The sequence below is a fragment of the Pseudophryne corroboree genome, chromosome 4 (genome assembly GCF_028390025.1).
Source record: "Pseudophryne corroboree isolate aPseCor3 chromosome 4, aPseCor3.hap2, whole genome shotgun sequence".
NCBI classification, from domain to species: domain Eukaryota; kingdom Metazoa; phylum Chordata; class Amphibia; order Anura; family Myobatrachidae; genus Pseudophryne; species Pseudophryne corroboree.
The window spans coordinates 793199765-793218548 of NC_086447.1; the positions used below are offsets into that span (position 1 = coordinate 793199765).

At 48.3% G+C, this 18784-nt stretch overlaps 1 protein-coding gene across 2 annotated transcripts in view; it reads left to right on the forward strand.

Moving 5' to 3' along the window:
* PLEKHH2 (pleckstrin homology, MyTH4 and FERM domain containing H2) overlaps positions 1-18784 on the forward strand; it is a 417559-nt gene that overhangs the window by 368190 nt on the left and 30585 nt on the right. For both annotated transcript variants that reach the window (XM_063918337.1, XM_063918336.1), the window contains exons 24-26: positions 511-608; positions 766-907; positions 16704-16837. In XM_063918337.1, the coding sequence (XP_063774407.1) occupies positions 511-608; positions 766-907; positions 16704-16837 (374 nt within the window). The remainder of the gene's footprint in view (positions 1-510; positions 609-765; positions 908-16703; positions 16838-18784) is intronic.

Sequence of the window (18784 nt, forward strand, 5' to 3'; positions counted from 1 at the left end):
AGGCCCTGTATGCGCTGTTCACACCATTTCTCAGGGCTACGACCCCTTAACCATCGCACGCCCTTTGTCCGTGCAATATTTAACCACTCACACAATTATGATTGGAGGTAATACTTCACATAATACAAATATTGCACGCCACAAGGGCGTGCAAAGGGTTAAGGGGGTGTAGCCCCTTACGACCGAGTGAAGAGCGCCCGTAGGGTGCGATGAATCACCTAGTCTATTATATAATGCTGTATCTGTGTGTCTAACAGCTGCACATTATAGAGCTTTTCCTCCTCTCACAGCTCTCACTGGCTGCCTGCTAGATACATAGGCAGAGAAATACCTCCCTAAAAGGTGCATTCGTGCAAAAATAGCCACGCGCATTATCTGTGCAGTGGGCCCTCATTATTGCAGCTTTGTAAAACGTCTCTGTGCATCTGCTACTTCCCAATACAAACATCCCAGATTAATCAGTAAAGTGTTGGTACCACATGAAGTGCATTATTTCCTTGTCGTTGGCAGATCTGTGACATCATTTCACGGTGGGAGCAGGCGTCCAAGGAGCAGCTTCCGGGGAAGTGTGATGGCACCCGGACTGTGCGACTCACCTATAAGAACAGGTGCTGACTAGGGGGAGTCATTACAGGTCATATTGTGTTATACTCCATATTTTATTCTGGGTAATCAATATATAACAGTTTTGTGCAGTAATATAATTAATTAACCTTTCACTTAAACGTATATCTGATTCTAGTACCTTTTTCCACTTTATTGCAGACTTAATTTCTCGGTGCAGGTGCGAGGGGAGACAGAGAGAGAAAAGCTGCTGTTAATGTACCAGACGAATGATAAAATCGTTAATGGCATCTTTCCAGTAAATAAGGAGTTGGCGCTGGAATTGGCTGCGCTGCTTGCCCAGGTAACCTCTGAGAAATGAACTATGTATTCCTTTTAATGCAATTTCCAAAGCAATTACTGTTAATGAAGCATTCCACTAATGTGCAGTACATGATTAACCACTAATTATACAATTTGAGGACCTGATGTAAAGATGACTTCCCAAGGTGGTTTAACTTTCCCTCTACCTCTTAGACTCTCGCTCTTTTTGTATAGTGCAGGTGGATAACAGATGTGAGAGTCAAGGTATTATTAACGGATTGATTTAATGGGTCTGTGTGTGTGGTAATGTGCCTAATGTATGGAATAATTGCAGTAAAGTGGTTTTAAGAGAAACAAAGTCAAATCTGTGTGGGCTCTAATATACTGTAAGTCCCTGTTCCAATGTAAAGTCATTTTCCCTCCAAGTCTCTTAAAAAGGAATGGTTCCATAAAGAGACTAAATGAAAGGTTGGATTTAGGAGAAGACAGCCTGAGTAACCTCCTGTCTTAGAGTCATGGGTGACCTTTATAAGGACTACGGGGAGATGTACTAAGCAGTGATAAAAGTGGGGAAGTTGTCCATGGCAACCAATCAGCTGCTCTGTATACTTTTATAGTATGCAAATTATAAATGTTACGTCAATGCTGATTGGTTGCCACGGGCAACTTCTCCACTGACTCACTTCTCCACTTTTATCACTGCTTAGTACATTTCCCCCTAAAATCCCTATTATCACATCTCTTGGACACATCATATAGATGTACTCATACTTGTAGGATTTGGTAATACCTAGAACAGAGGCACGGAGACTAATGTATCCCCAGGGACCCCGCTAGGTGTTTGGACTGCGCAAGATATGAAGGTCATTGCCCTCTAGCTGGGTTCCAATGTATGGAGATGGTATTCTCTGGGGGTACTAAAGGCAGGTAGTGAGACTGGTAGACGTGAGGTGTCCTGGAGCATAGTTGACAGAACCCGTTCAGAACCAGACAAGCAATGCAGTACCAGGGGATGGGCAGAATGAGGTAAAAGGAACAGCCAGAGTCAGAACTTTGAGATCACTAGGAGCAGGACCAAAGAAGCAGGCAGGAACTGGACACAGGGGAGGCTGACGTCAAAACCAAAAGAAGCAGTGACAAGGGAGAGGATGCGGTTAGGATACCAGCGTTTGGAATCCTGGCGTTCAAAATACTGACGCCAGATTCTTGACACGGTTCTGAATACTGATGCTGGGATCCCGACATGGCTTACAATGCTGGCGCCAGTATCCTGAATGCTATGTGTGTGTGTGTGTATATATATATATATTTGTGTGTGTGTGTGTGTGTGTGTGTGTGTGTGTGTGTGTGTGTGTGTGTGTGTGTGTGTGTGTGTATGGATATATGTGGATATATGTATATCTTGAGAATGGAAATAATTAATCATATCATGTGTGGGATCATATTGTTCAGAGTCACGTAAATATTAATCTGGTGGGAATAAGAATATTATCATATATTACAGCATTAAGTTATTAATAATACCAGATTTATGTATGATTAATGTGATGGGTTTAACTGGTCATGGGGCGGGAACTCAGATGCAAACAACAGAAATCACATCTCAAGTCTTAGCCATCGCCTACCTCTTGAGCTGACCAGTGATCCCCGGTGCACAGGATATGTCCCACCCCCGAACCAATGGAAGAAGAGCACACTGTGTCTATTGTATTATGTTTTGATCCACTGTATAAAGAGCCAGCTGCATGCCAGGTCACTATCACAGACTCTGAAGGTCATCTACCTTGATGACTGAGGACCAGACTGGGAAGCGCAGGCGAAACCAAACACGTATGTACCATTGACTGTAGCCATTATTCTATTGTATTGTATTGTTTATATTGTAACCCCCTTTCAGTAATTACATGTTGGTGTGTCGGAACCCGGCATTTTAAGTACAATCTGGTGTTGTGTCTCCTTTCCTTACTAAGGTTATTAGTGTATTACAGTCACACGTGCAGCTGCTAAGTGCTCACGGTGTATCTTTGGGTGTGTACGCACTGAGTGTACTTTGTACGGCCAGCGTGGCGTTTGTACGCAAAGTACGTACACAGTACGGGGCTTGTACGCTAATGGTGTAAAAAGTACGTAGGCTAAGGATTAAGTACAGCGGCCGCAGCGGCTCCATTTACAGTGTATTAAATGTCTTTTTAAAGTAGTGCTTTTAGTCCTGTAAGTAAACCAACGTTTACATGATGTTGTCACAGTAGCGACTCCTTACTCTTCATAATGAAGTGTATTTTTAAGAAGTAGAACAAGCACTGTCTAATACAGGGCCAAAAACAAGGATTGTGTAGCCAGTGCCACTGCCCAGGACACAAGGCCAAGTAGGCGGCACCATTGCTGCCCCGGTGGTACCAGTCTCCATCTAGTGGGATGTCTGAAGAGATATCTGGTGCTTCTGTGGAATGTGCCCAACACACTTATGCAGCATCCTTATGTGACATGTACTGGAGGGGATCTAGTCTTTAGGTCAACATGCATTCAGTCGACATGGTCTGTAGGTCGACATGGTCATTAGGTCGATATGGACAAGGTCGACATGAGTTAAAAAAAATATATATATAATTTTTTGGTACTTTTTCATACTTTACGATCCACGTGGACTATGATTGGGAATAGTAACCTGTGCTGAGCGCAGCGGTAGCGGAGTGAGGCACCTTGCCCGAAGCATTTGCGAGCTAAGCGAGCCATGCGAGGGGATACCTGGTCACTTTACAGAGAAAACGACACCATTTAAAAAAAAAACTAAAAACATTGCGTCGACCTTTTTCAACGTCGACCATGTTCATATCGACATAATGACCGTGTCAACCTATTTCAGGTGGACCTAGTCACTTTCGACCCTATGATCCACACCCAGTAAATTATATGAGAAGTCAAAGAAGTTCCTTGACCATACAAGTTGCGGAACCCTAATGTGAAAGCTAATGCCTGTTTAAGTAGTAGCGGGTGCATTATTCCTTTATAGTACATAACTTTGATTTTAAAATAAATGAGAGATGATCCTCTTTGTAAAGCTTCAGTATTTTATTATAATACACATACAATACGTTTAAATCATCTCTTCAGACAAGCCTACCAAATTCCAGACCCACCCACATAGCCTTCAATGCTTCCCTATCCAGTTACATCCTCTCTGTACAGTCCACATAACCTCACATATTTTGTCTTCCAACATTGCTGGGTGATCATATCATACAACCCATTAAGAACCTAGCAATCTGGGGGACCATTATGTAACAGGTAGCATCTATCCTTGTGTATCAATGCCTATTTCCCTATAGATTGTAAGCTTGCGAGCAGGGCCTTCCTACCTCTATGTCTGTCTGTCTTTGCCTAGTTTTGTTCTATAACTGTTGTTCTAATTGTAAAGCGCAGCGGAATATGCTGCGCTATATAAGAAACTGCTAATAAATAAATTATATCTGGTGAATTGTGATGTCGCCCTAGTAAGCTATTTCTATTTTTCTCTAACGTCCTAGTGGATGCTGGGGACTCCGAAAGGACCATGGGGAATAGCGGCTCCGCAGGAGACTGGGCACAAAAGTAAAAAGCTTTAGGACTACCTGGTGTGCACTGGCTCCTCCCCCTATGACCCTCCTCCAAGCCTCAGTTAAGATTTTGTGCCCGAACGAGAAGGGTGCAATCTAGGTGGCTCTCCTGAGCTGCTTAGAGTAAAAGTTTAAATAGGTTTTTTTATTTTCAGTGAGACCTGCTGGCAACAGGCTCACTGCATCGAGGGACTAAGGGGAGAAGAAGCGAACTCACCTGCGTGCAGAGTGGATTGGGCTTCTTAGGCTACTGGACATTAGCTCCAGAGGGACGATCACAGGCCCAGCCATGGATGGGTCCCGGAGCCGCGCCGCTGTCCCCCAGAGCCAGAAGACTGAAGAGGTCCGGAAAATCGGCGGCAGAAGACGTCCTGTCTTCACTAAGGTAGCGCACAGCACCGCAGCTGTGCGCCATTGCTCTCAGCACACTTCACACTCCGGTCACTGAGGGTGCAGGGCGCTGGGGGGGGGCGCCCTGAGACGCAATAAAAACACCTTTTTGGCAAAAAATACATCACATATAGCTCCTGGGCTATATGGATGTATTTAACCCCTGCCTATTTTTACATAAAAAAGCGGGAGAAAGGCCGCCAAAAAAGGGGCGGAGCCTATCTCCTCAGCACACTGGCGCCATTTTTTCCTCACAGCTCCGTTGGAGGAAGGCTCCCTGACTCTCCCCTGCAGTCCTGCACTACAGAAACAGGGTAAAACAAGAGAGGGGGGGCACTAAATTGACATATAAATATATACAGCAGCTATATTAGGGAAAAACACTTATATAAGGTTATCCCTGTATATATATAGCGCTCTGGTGTGTGCTGGCAAACTCTCCCTCTGTCTCCCCAAAGGGCTAGTGGGGTCCTGTCCTCTATCAGAGCATTCCCTGTGTGTGTGCTGTGTGTCGGTACGTTGTGTCGACATGTATGAGGAGGAAAATGGTGTGGAGGCGGAGCAATTGCCTGTGTTAGTGATGTCACCCCCTAGGGAGTCGACACCTGACTGGATGGTCTTATGGAAAGAATTACGTGATAGTGTCAGCACTTTACAAAAGACTGTTGACGACATGAGACAGCCGGCAAATCAGTTAATACCTGTACAGGCGTCTCAAACACCGTCAGGGGCTCTAAAGCGCCCGTTACCTCAGGTCGATACAGACACAGACACGGACACTGACTCCAGTGTCGACGGTGAGGAAACAAACGTATTTTCCAGTAGGGCCACACGTTACATGATCACGGCAATGAAGGAGGTTTTGAACATTTCTGATACTACAAGTACCACAAAAAAGGGTATTATGTGGGGTGTGAAAAAACTACCCGTAGTTTTTCCCGAATCAGATGAATTAAATGAGGTGTGTGATGAAGCGTGGGTTTCCCCCGATAAAAAACTGCTAATTTCTAAAAAGTTATTGGCATTATACCCTTTCCCGCCAGAGGTTAGGGCGCGTTGGGAAACACCCCCTAGCGTAGATAAGGCGCTCACACGCTTATCAAAACAAGTGGCGTTACCGTCCCCTGATACGGCCGCCCTCAAGGAACCAGCTGATAGAAAGCTGGAAAATATCCTTAAAAGTATATACACACATACCGGTATTATACTGCGACCAGCAATCGCCTCAGCCTGGATGTGCAGTGCTGGGGTGGCTTGGTCGGATTCCCTGACTGAAAATATTGATACCCTGGACAGGGACAATATATTATTGACTATAGAGCATTTAAAGGATGCATTTCTATATATGCGAGATGCACAGAGGGATATTTGCATTCTGGCATCAAGAGTAAGTGCGATGTCCATTTCTGCCAGAAGAGGATTATGGACGCGACAGTGGTCAGGGGATGCGGATTCCAAACGGCATATGGAAGTATTGCCGTATAAAGGGGAGGAGTTATTTGGGGTCGGTCTATCGGACCTGGTGGCCACGGCAACGGCTGGGAAATCCACCTTTTTACCCCAAGTCACCTCGCAGCAGAAAAAGATACCGTCTTTTCAGGCTCAGTCCTTTCGTCCCCATAAGGGCAAGCGGGCAAAAGGCCACTCATATCTGCCCCGGGGCAGAGGAAGGGGAAAAAGACTGCAGCAGACAGCCTCTTCCCACGAACAGAAGCCCTCCCCCGCTTCTGCCAAGTCCTCAGCATGACGCTGGGGCCTTACAAGCGGACTCAGGCACGGTGGGGGCCCGTCTCAAGAATTTCAGCACGCAGTGGGCTCACTCGCAAGTGGACCCCTGGATCCTGCAGGTAGTATCTCAGGGGTACAAATTGGAATTCGAGACGTCTCCCCCTCGCCGGTTCCTGAAGTCTGCTTTACCAACGTCTCCCCCCGACAGGGAGGCGGTATTGGAAGCCATTCACAAGCTGTATTCCCAGCAGTTGATAATCAAGGTACCCCTCCTACAACAGGGAAAGGGGTATTATTCCACGCTGTTTGTGGTACCGAAGCCGGACGGCTCGGTGAGACCCATTTTAAATCTGAAATCCTTGAACACTTACATAAAAAGGTTCAAGTTCAAGATGGAGTCACTCCTCAAGATGGAGCAGTGATAGCGAACCTGGAAGAAGGGGACTATATGGTGTCTCTGGACATCAAGGATGCTTACCTCCATGTCCCAATTTGCCCTTCTCACCAAGGGTACCTCAGGTTTGTGGTACAGAACTGTCACTATCAGTTTCAGACGCTGCCGTTTGGATTGTCCACGGCACCCCGGGTCTTTACCAAGGTAATGGTCGAAATGATGATTCTTCTTAGAAGAAAAGGCGTCTTAATTATCCCTTACTTGGACGATCTCCTGATAAGGGCAAGGTCCAGAGAACAGTTAGAGGTCGGAGTAGCACTATCTCAAGTAGTACTACGACAGCACGGATGGATTCTAAATATTCCAAAATCGCAGCTGATTCCGACGACACGTCTGCTGTTCCTAGGGATGATTCTGGACACAGTACAGAAAAAGGTGTTTCTCCCGGAGGAGAAGGCCAAGGAGTTATCCGACCTAGTCAGGAACCTCCTAAGACCAGGCCAAGTGTCAGTACATCAATGCACAAGGGTCCTGGGAAAGATGGTGGCTTCTTACGAAGCGATTCCATTCGGCAGATTCCACGCAAGAACTTTTCAGTGGGATCTGCTGGACAAATGGTCCGGATCGCATCTTCAAATGCATCAGCGGATAACCCTGTCTCCAAGGACAAGGGTGTCTCTCCTGTGGTGGTTACAGAGTGCTCATCTCCTAGAGGGCCGCAGATTCGGCATTCAGGATTGGGTCCTGGTGACCACGGATGCCAGCCTGAGAGGCTGGGGAGCAGTCACACAGGGAAGAAATTTCCAGGGCTTGTGGTCAAGCATGGAAACGTCACTTCACATAAATATCCTGGAACTAAGGGCCATTTACAATGCCCTAAGTCAGGCAAGACCTCTGCTTCAGGGTCAGCCGGTGTTGATCCAGTCGGACAACATCACGGCAGTCACCCACGTAAACAGACAGGGCGGCACAAGAAGCAGGAGGGCAATGATGGAAGTGGCAAGGATTCTTCGCTGGGCGGAGAATCATGTGATAGCACTGTCAGCAGTGTTCATTCCGGGAGTGGACAACTGGGAAGCAGACTTCCTCAGCAGACACGATCTTCACCCGGGGGAGTGGGGACTTCACCCAGAAGTCTTCCACATGATGGTGAACCATTGGGAAAAACCAAAGGTGGACATGATGGCGTCCCGCCTCAACAAAAAACTGGACAGATATTGTGCCAGGTCAAGGGACCCTCAGGCAATAGCTGTGGACGCTCTGGTAACACCGTGGGTGTACCAGTCAGTGTATGTGTTCCCTCCTCTTCCTCTCATACCAAAAGTACTGAGAATCATAAGAAGGAGAGGAGTAAAGACTATACTCGTGGCTCCGGATTGGCCAAGAAGGACTTGGTACCCGGAAATTCAAGAGATGCTCACGGCAGACCCGTGGCCTCTACCTCTAAGAAAGGACCTGCTCCAGCAGGGACCATGTCTGTTCCAAGACTTACCGCGGCTGCGTTTGACGGCATGGCGGTTGAACGCCGGATCCTGAAGAAAAAAGGCATTCCGGATGAAGTCATCCCTACCCTGATCAAAGCCAGGAAGGATGTAACCGTACAACATTATCACCGTATTTGGCGTAAATATGTTGCGTGGTGCGAGGCCAGGAAGGCCCCTACAGAGGAATTTCAACTGGGTCGTTTCCTGCATTTCCTGCAAACAGGACTGTCTATGGGCCTCAAATTGGGGTCCATTAAGGTTCAAATTTCGGCCCTGTCAATATTCTTCCAAAAAGAACTGGCTTCTGTTCCTGAAGTTCAGACGTTTGTCAAGGGAGTACTGCATATACAGCCTCCTTTTGTGCCTCCAGTGGCACCTTGGGATCTCAATGTAGTTTTGGGATTCCTAAAATCACATTGGTTTGAACCACTCACCACTGTGGACTTAAAATATCTCACATGGAAAGTGGTAATGCTGTTAGCCCTGGCTTCAGCCAGGCGTGTCTCAGAATTGGCGGCTTTATCCTATAAAAGCCCTTACCTAATTTTTCATACGGACAGGGCAGAATTGAGGACTCGTCCTCAATTTCTCCCTAAGGTGGTTTCAGCTTTTCACTTAAACCAGCCTATTGTGGTGCCTGTGGCTACTAGGGACTTGGAGAATTCCAAGTTGCTGGACGTAGTCAGGGCCCTGAAAATATATGTTTCCAGGACGGCTGGAGTCAGAAAATCTGATTCGCTGTTATCCTGTATGCACCCAACAAGCTGGGTGCTCCTGCTTCTAAGCAGACGATTGCTCGTTGGAATTGTAGTAGAATTCAGCTTGCACATTCTGTGGCAGGCCTGCCACAGCCAAAATCTGTAAAAGCCCATTCCACACGGAAAGTGGGCTCATCTTGGGCGGCTGCCCGAGGGGTCTCGGCTTTACAACTTTGCCGAGCAGCTACTTGGTCAGGGGCAAACACGTTTGCTAAATTCTACAAATTTGATACCCTGGCTGAGGAGGACCTGGAGTTCTCTCATTCGGTGCTGCAGAGTCATCCGCACTCTCCCGCCCGTTTGGGAGCTTTGGTATAATCCCCATGGTCCTTTCGGAGTCCCCAGCATCCACTAGGACGTTAGAGAAAATAAGAATTTACTTACCGATAATTCTATTTCTCATAGTCCGTAGTGGATGCTGGGCGCCCATCCCAAGTGCGGATTGTCTGCATTACTTGTACATAGTTATTGTTACAAAAATCGGGTTATTGTTGTTGTGAGCCATCTTTTCAGAGGCTCCTTCTGTTATCATGCTGTTAACTGGGTTCAGATCACAAGTTGTACGGTGTGATTGGTGTGGCTGGTATGAGTCTTACCCGGGATTCAAAATCCTTCCTTATTGTGTACGCTCGTCCGGGCACAGTATCCTAACTGAGGCTTGGAGGAGGGTCATAGGGGGAGGAGCCAGTGCACACCAGGTAGTCCTAAAGCTTTTTACTTTTGTGCCCAGTCTCCTGCGGAGCCGCTATTCCCCATGGTCCTTTCGGAGTCCCCAGCATCCACTACGGACTATGAGAAATAGAATTATCGGTAAGTAAATTCTTATTTTACAGTAGTGCTGTCACTATTGTGATGTTATTCAGTTTCAAAGTTGTTGGTAAAGGTAACATACACTTGGACAGGAGGATCACATCATACAAGCAACCAATGTTCACATTTTTGTTAAAATGTAAACATAGGTAACTGAGACTGAGCCCTTTACTGGAAAGGATATTAAAAATATCGTAAAAGTTCTGCAACCTATAAATTAGGGAGGACAGACCTACACTCATAGCGCTATGTACTGAGCTAATATGGACAGCCCTACACTCCTCCCACTATGTACTGAGATAATAGGGACAGACCTACACTCCTCCCACTATGTACTGAGCTAATAGGGACAGACCTACACTCCTCCCACTATGTACTGAGCTAATACGGACAGCCTTACACTCCTCCCACTATGTACTGAGCTAAAACGGGCAGCCCTACACTCCTCCCACTATGTACTGAGATAATAGGGACAGACCTACACTCCTCCCACTATGTACTGAGATAATAGGGACAGACCTACACTCCTCCCACTATGTACTGAGATAATACGGGCAGCCCTACACTCCTCCCACTATGTACTGAGATAATAGGGACAGACCTACACTCCTCCCACTATGTACTGAGCTAATACGGGCAGCCCTACACTCCTCCCACTATGTACTGAGATAATAGGGACAGACCTACACTCCTCCCACTATGTACTGAGATAATAGGGACAGACCTACACTCCTCCCACTATGTACTGAGCTAATAGGGACAGACCTACACTTCTCCAAATAGGGACCTAATTCAGACCCTAGTCGTCCCCTCATGTCAGGCTCAACACCCCCGCACATGTACAAAAGCATCGCACAGCGGCGATGCTTTTGTACTTTAGGGGTAGCTCCCTGCCAGCGCAGCTCCTGCGTGCTGGCAGGAGCTACTCGTCGCTGTAAGGGTCGCAGCGTTTGCGTGTGACGTCACTCAGCCGCGTCGGCCCGCCCCCACCCCCCCAACGGTCCGGGCACCGCGTCCCCCAAATGGCGGACAAATGGCGCCAGCCCGCCCCATTCCGCCTCTGCCTGTCAATCAGGCAGAGGGGATCGCAGGGCTGAGACAGCCGTCGGCTGTCTGACATGCGCAGGCGCACTGCGGCGCCGGTGCATGTGCAGTTCAGACCTGATCGGCTGCTATGCGAAAATGCACAGCAGCGTTCAAGTCTGAATTAGGCCCTATGTACAGAGCTAATACGGACAAACCTACACTCCTCCCACTATGTACAGAGCTAATACGGACAAACCTACACTCCTCCCACTATGTACAGAGCTAAAACGGACAGCCCTACACTTCTCCAACTATGGGGGTAATTCAGAGTTGATCGTAGGAACAAATTTGTTAGCAGCTGGGCAAATCCATGTGCACTGCAGGGAAGGCAGATATAACATGTGCAGAGAGAGTAATAGGCCCTACACATTACGCGATTGGCCACCGAGGTGCCCGACGGCCGATACGGCCGACGGGCGACCCGGCGGCGGGAGTGAAGTTTCTTCACTCCCCCCGTCACCCGGCTCCGTAGACGTGCAGGCAAATATGGACGATCTCGTCCATATTGGCCTGCATGCACAGCTGACATGGCACCAGCGATGAACGAGCGCGGGGCCGCGCATCGTTCATCGCTGGTGCCTCCACACTGCGCGATATGAACGTTATCTCGTTCATTAATGAACGAGATCGTTCATATCGTGCAGTGATGTCGGCATGTGTGTAGGGCCCATTAGATTTGGGTGGGTTATTTTGTTTCTGTGCAGGGTAAATACTGGCTGCTTTATTTTTACACTGAAATTTAGATTTCAGTTTGAACACACCCCAAATCTAACTCTCTCTGCACATGTTATATCTGACCCCCTGTAGTGCACATGGGGGGTCATTCCGACCTGATCGCACGCTGACGTTTTTCGCAGCGCAGCGATCAGGTCACTACTACGCATGCGTATTCACCACAATGTGATTCATTGTTGGGCAATGGGTTTTATGAAGAATCTATTCGCACAGCCGATCGCAAGAAGATTGACAGAAAGAGGGCGTTTATGGGTATCAACTGACCGTTTTCAGGGAGTGGTTGAAAAAACGCAAGCGTGTCCAAGTGTTTGCAGGGCGGGTGTCTGACGTCAGTTCCGGGACCGGACAGGCTGAAGTGATCTCAGCGGCTGAGTAAGTTCAGACCTACTCAGAAACTGCACAAACTGTTTTTGTACTGATCGGCTGCACATGCGTTCGCACACTTGCAAAGCTAAAATACACTCCCCAGTGGGCGGCGACTATGCGTTTGCACGGCGGCAAAAAGTAGCTAGCGAGTGATCAACTCGGATTGACCCCCATGGTTTTGCCCATCTGCTAACAAATTTGCTGCTATGATCAGGTCTGAATTAGGCCCTATGTACTGAGCTAATATGGACAGACCTACACTCCTCCAACTATGTACTGAGCTAATGGGGACAGACCTACGCTCCTCCCACTATGTAAAGAGTTAATAGGGACAGACCTACACTCCTCCCACTATGTACTGAGCTAATGGGGACAGACCTACGCTCCTCCCACTATGTAAAGAGTTAATAGGGACAGACCTACACTCCTCCCACTATGTACTGAGCTAATGGGGACAGACCTACGCTCCTCCCACTATGTAAAGAGTTAATAGGGACAGACCTACACTCCTCCCACTATGTACTGAGCTAATATGGACAGACCTACACTCCTCCAACTATGTACTGAGCTAATGGGGACAGACCTACGCTCCTCCCACTATGTAAAGAGTTAATAGGGACAGACCTACACTCCTCCCACTATGTACTGAGCTAATGGGGACAGACCTACGCTCCTCCCACTATGTAAAGAGTTAATAGGGACAGACCTACACTCCTCCCACTATGTACTGAGCTAATGGGGACAGACCTACGCTCCTCCCACTATGTAAAGAGTTAATAGGGACAAACCTACACTCCTCCCACTATGTACTGAACTAATAGGGACAGACCTACACTCCTCCCACTATGGCCCTCATTCCGAGTTGTTCGCTCGGTATTTTTCATCGCATCGCAGTGAAAATCCGCTTAGTACGCATGCGCAATGTTCGCACTGCGACTGCGCCAAGTAACTTTACTATGAAGAAAGTATTTTTACTCACGGCTTTTTCTTCGCTCCGGCGATCGTAATGTGATTGACAGGAAATGGGTGTTACTGGGCGGAAACACGGCGTTTCAGGGGCGTGTGGCTGAAAACGCTACCGTTTCCGGAAAAAACGCAGGAGTGGCCGGAGAAACGGTGGGAGTGCCTGGGCGAACGCTGGGTGTGTTTGTGACGTCAACCAGGAACGACAAGCACTGAACTGATCGCACAGGCAGAGTAAGTCTGGAGCTACTCTGAAACTGCTAAGTAGTTAGTAATCGCAATATTGCGAATACATCGGTCGCAATTTTAAGAAGCTAAGATTCACTCCCAGTAGGCGGCGGCTTAGCGTGTGTAACTCTGCTAAATTCGCCTTGCGACCGATCAACTCGGAATGAGGGCCTATGTACTGAGATAATAGGGACAGACCTACACTCCTCCCACTATGTACTGAGATAATAGGGACAGACCTACACTCCTCCCACTATGTACTGAGATAATAGGGACAGACCTACACTCCTCCCACTATGTACTGAGATAATAGGGACAGACCTACACTCCTCCCACTATGTACTGAGATAATAGGGACAGACCTACACTCCTCCCACTATGTAAAGAGTTAATAGGGACAAACCTACACTACTCCCACTATGTACTGAGATAATAGGGACAGACCTACACTCCTCCCACTATGTACTGAGATAATAGGGACAGACCTACACTCCTCCCACTATGTACTGAGCTAATGGGGACAGACCTACACTCCTCCCACTATGTACTGAGCTAATAGGGACAACCCTACACTCCTCCCACTATACACTGAGCTATTTGGGACAACCATACACTTTTCGCACTATGTACTGAGCTAATAGGGACACCCCTACACTCCTTGCACTATGTACTGAGCTAATAGGGACAGACCTACACTACTCCCATTATGTACTGAGCTAATGGGGACAGACCTACACTCCTCCCACTATGTTCTGAGCTAATACGGGCAGCCCTACACTCCTCCCACTATGTACTGAGATAATAGGGACAGACCTACACTCCTCCCACTATGTACTGAGCTAATACGGACAGCCCTACACTACTCGCACTATGTACTGAGCTAATAGGGACAGACCTACACTACTCCCATTATGTACTGAGCTAATGGGGACAGACCTACACTCCTCCCACTATGTTCTGAGCTAATACGGACAGCCCTACACTACTCGCACTATGGGGGTAATTCAGAGTTGATTGCAGCAGCAAATTTGTTAGCAGTTGGGAAAAACCATGGGGGTCATTCCAAGTTGTTCGCTCGCTAGCAGTTTATAGCAGCCATGCAAACGCATAGTCGCCGCCCACTGGGGAGTGTATTTTCACTTTGCAGATGTGCAAAGGCTTGTGCAGCAGAGCGCCTGCAGAATCTTTTTGTGCAAAACAAGTCCAGCCCTGTAGTTACTCTTCGTGTGCGTTGATTCTAACGACGGAGGGACGGCTTTTGACGTCACATACCCGCCCAGCGAACGCACAGTCACGCCTGCGTTTTTTCAGCCACGCCTGCATATTTTCAGCCACGCCTGCGTTTTTCCAAACACTCCCAGAAAACTGTCAGTTGGCACCCAGAAATGCCCTCTTCCTGTCAATCTCCTTGCAATTGGCTGTGCATTTGGAATCGTTGCTAGAACCAGTGCAAAACCACAAAGGACATTGTGCCCGTACGATGTGCGTGCACATTGCGGTGCATACGCATGCGCAGATTACCCGTTTTTTTCACTTATCGCTATGCAGCGAACAACGGCAGCTAGCGATCAACTCGGAATGACCCCCCCATGTGCAATGCAGGTGTGGCAGATATAACATGTACAGAGAGAGTTAGATTTGGGTGGGTTATTTTGTTTCTGTGCAGGGTAAATACTGGCTGCTTTATTTTTACACTGAAATTTAGATTTCAGTTTGAACACACCCCACCCAAATCTAACTCTCTGTACACGTTATGTCTGCCCCCCCCTGCAGTGCACATGGGGGGTAATTCAGACCTGATCACTCGCTAGCGTTTTTTGCAGCGCTGCGATCGGGTCAGAACTGCGCATGTGTATGCACCGCAATGCCTCGCACGGGTACAAAGCGGATCGTTGCTGTGCGATGGGTTTTACAAATAATCCATTCGCATAGCCGATCACAAGGAGATTGACAGGAAGAAGGCGTTTGTGGGTGTCAACTGACCTTTTTCTGGGAGTGGTTTGTAAAACGCAAGCGTGTCCAATCGTTTGCAGGGCGAGTGTCTGATGTCAATTCCAGGCCCGGACAGGCTGAAGTGATCGCAGCGGCTGAGTAAGTTCTGGGCAACTCAGAAACTGAACAAATATTTTTTGTATTGCTCGGCTGCACATGCGATCGCACACTTGCAAAGCTAAAATACACTCCCCTACGGGCGGCGTCTGTCTGCTCGCAGCAGTGCACAAAAAAAACCCTAGCGAGCGATCAGGTCTGAATTAGACCCAAGGTTTTGCCCAAATGCCAACAAATTTGCTGCTGCGATCAACTCCTAGTTACCCCCCATTGTATGCAGCCGGTAAGGTCAGCCCTATACTTGTCCCTGAGCTAATAGGGACTAGTCAATAGATAGGTCATAAGCTCTTGCACATTTGCATATGAAATATATCATCATGGTATTAATAATCCCCATGCTGGAATACAGTATACGTGATTACTGAAGCCCCTGCGCAGAGGTTACATTGCAATTTCTGTTCCTGAATATATGTTGGCACACAGATTTTTCCAAATATGAACTTTAAATAAATGTGTTATGAAGTTTCATATATTTCTTGATATGTACATAGGGCCTAATTTAGCATTACAACTCCATTCCCTAACATGCGGGGGGCAGTCAGCACAGGGCAAGGCCGCCTCTCATGCAAAGGCACTCGCCGAGCCGCCATGTTTTGGGACGCAGCGGCTGCATGTGATGTCACGCGGCCGCCGCAGCTCGCCCCACAAACGGTCCGCTCACACCTCCGTTGTCAGGACTGTGCCGCCGCAGCACCAAGACCAAAACGCTATGTCGCTGCCCCCAGCTGAGACTTAGATTGCAATACAGTGTGATCGCAATCTATGTCCTCGCGCATGCGCAGAAGTGCGGAAATTGACAAAGAGCGATTTCCGCACTTCTACGATTCATGCTGAATCAGGCCCATAGGCTGCATTGTGGGGCCGATGCAGAGTTCAACACAAGTCGGTCATCATGTCTCCCACACTGGGGTATACTCCTAATATCCAGACTACTGTATGGGGGCCTGTGGTGGGAAATCTATAGTGGTGAATACGATAATACAGATGAATATTACATTAATATAAGATTTGTGAACATACATAATAATTTAGTGGCTCTATATCAATAATATGTCCAGTGCCTTTGTTTGTGAGAAGCAGCCTGTACATTAAAGCATGAATGTGAAATGTATCACAAAACTGGTTGCTAAAATACAGTATTCAGTGTCAAACTAATAACTGGACTTACTATTAACATGGGTTTTAACTGTAGGTGGAAACTGGAGACTTTGAACGTCCGTTCCAGGCCACAGCGGGTCAAGTAAAGTCAAACCAAGCAATTAAACAAACCCTGGAGAAATTTTATCCAAAGCGGTATAGAGAGGATTGCACAGATGAGCAGCTGAGGTAAGTCTGAGTGCACCAGAGATTACATGGGGTAACTGCTTTAAAGGAACCATCACAGGTGCTAAACAGCCGGATCAACTACTACGCAACCTAGGTTCACGCCAGGCCTCAGTGGGCACTAATTATTGTAATCTATTTTTATGTGGGTCTTTTGCCAAATGGAGGGAGGGACAGTAGGCTAAAAACAGTATTGCGTCTAGTGCCCCAACGGGTCTTAATCAGGCTCTGGTGCTAAGCAGTTCAGCTTGCATCTCTTTGAATGGCTCATAAGATCAGACACCCCCTGAAGTGCTGTATTCAGGTGTTGGTTTCTGGAGCTGGTTCCAACCTCTGAATTTGTATTAGAATAGGGTAAAAGCGAGGGGAATTAAAATTAGAGTGTACTTTCCTTTTAAATCAGTTGTATTTATTATTAATATTATTATTATTATTACTAGGTTATTCATCGCGCCCTACGGGTGCTCTTCACACTGTCGTAAGGGGCTACGCCCCCTTAACCCTTGCACGCCCTTGTGGGGTGCAATATTTTTATTATATGGAGTATTACCTCCAATCATAATTGTGTGAGTGGTTAAATATTGCACGGACAAAGGGCGTGCGATGATTAAGGGGTCGTAGCCCCTTGCAACGGCGTGAACAGCGCGCGCAAGGCCTGATGAATCACCTAGTAGGTGCTGTGGTTGGGGGAGTGGCGGGTGCGGGGGAGATGTGGATGGGGGAGGGGGGTGCCGCCGGTGCGGGAGGGGTGGTTGCGTGGGTGCCGCCAGTGGGGGTCCGCAGCCACCGCGGGTGGGGGAGGAGTGATTGCGGGGGTGCAGCGGATTGTGGAAGGGCTGCTGCGATGGGGCCGCGGGTGGGGGAAGGGCGGGTGCAGGGATGCTGCGGGTGGGGGAGGGGGTCCGAAGCCACCGCGGGTGGTGGAGGAGGGGGGGGGGGTGGGGGGGCCTCGGATGGGTCCCGGAGGTACTGCGAGTGGGGGAGGGGCGGGTAATGCTTCTCCTCCTTCTCCTCCTGGAAGCAGCTAAGCTGCTGTCCTCCCTTTGGCAGTGGCTCTCCCGGAGACTCGCACAGCAGCAAAGCAGCCAGTCACTATTGTTAGTGCTGGTGTCCCAACACACCGCACTACAGGGAAGAAGATGCACTCCATAAACTACAGCTCCCAGCAGGCCTTAGCGCTGGATTGTTTCGGTGCTAAGGGCTGCTGGGAGCTGTAGTTTATTTAGTGTGTCTACTTCCCTGTAATGTGGCGCGTTGGGACACCGGCACTAACAATAGTGACTGGCTGGCAGAACTGACTGACTCGCTGAATTAATGTAAAAGGTGAGAGTGCTGTGCAGTGTCAGTAACACCCACTGCACTGCACAGCACTGTCACCTTTTACATTGATTCAGCGTCCAGACATTACCCTCCGCAATTTCACCCACTCTATCCGTTGCATTAGCCATCTTGCGGCTTCCAGGCCGGCAGCCCAGGTGCTGTGTTGCAGAGTCAGGGCCTATGGGGATCTGGGCGCGGCTGAGGCGGGGAGGCACTTCTGTGACATCACGCGCAGAGGAGACTCAGGGGCTCAGAGAGTATGCGGTGCAGAGAGGGCTATGAAAGCCTTCCGCTGCGCCGCTTTCATACACATCTATACCGGTGGCGCAGCAGCTTTTGTTCCACCTGTGCCGCGGCTAGGGAGTGGGGATTGTTGATGCCGGAGGGGGCAGGCGGACTGGCAGCAAGACATAGGACGCTGCAGTAAAAGGATTTTTTTCCCCACCTATCTACAGTACAGAGACTTGCTGCAGATACAGTGGCATACTCTCCAACTGTACCTTTTTGGCAGGTACAGTACCTTTTTTTAATGGTCTGTACCAATTTTGGCTCTCCAAACTTCCCTTGAAAGTATAGGAAAAGGGGCGTGGCCACGTCACTGTACCCGTGGCCATGCCCCCTTTTCGAATT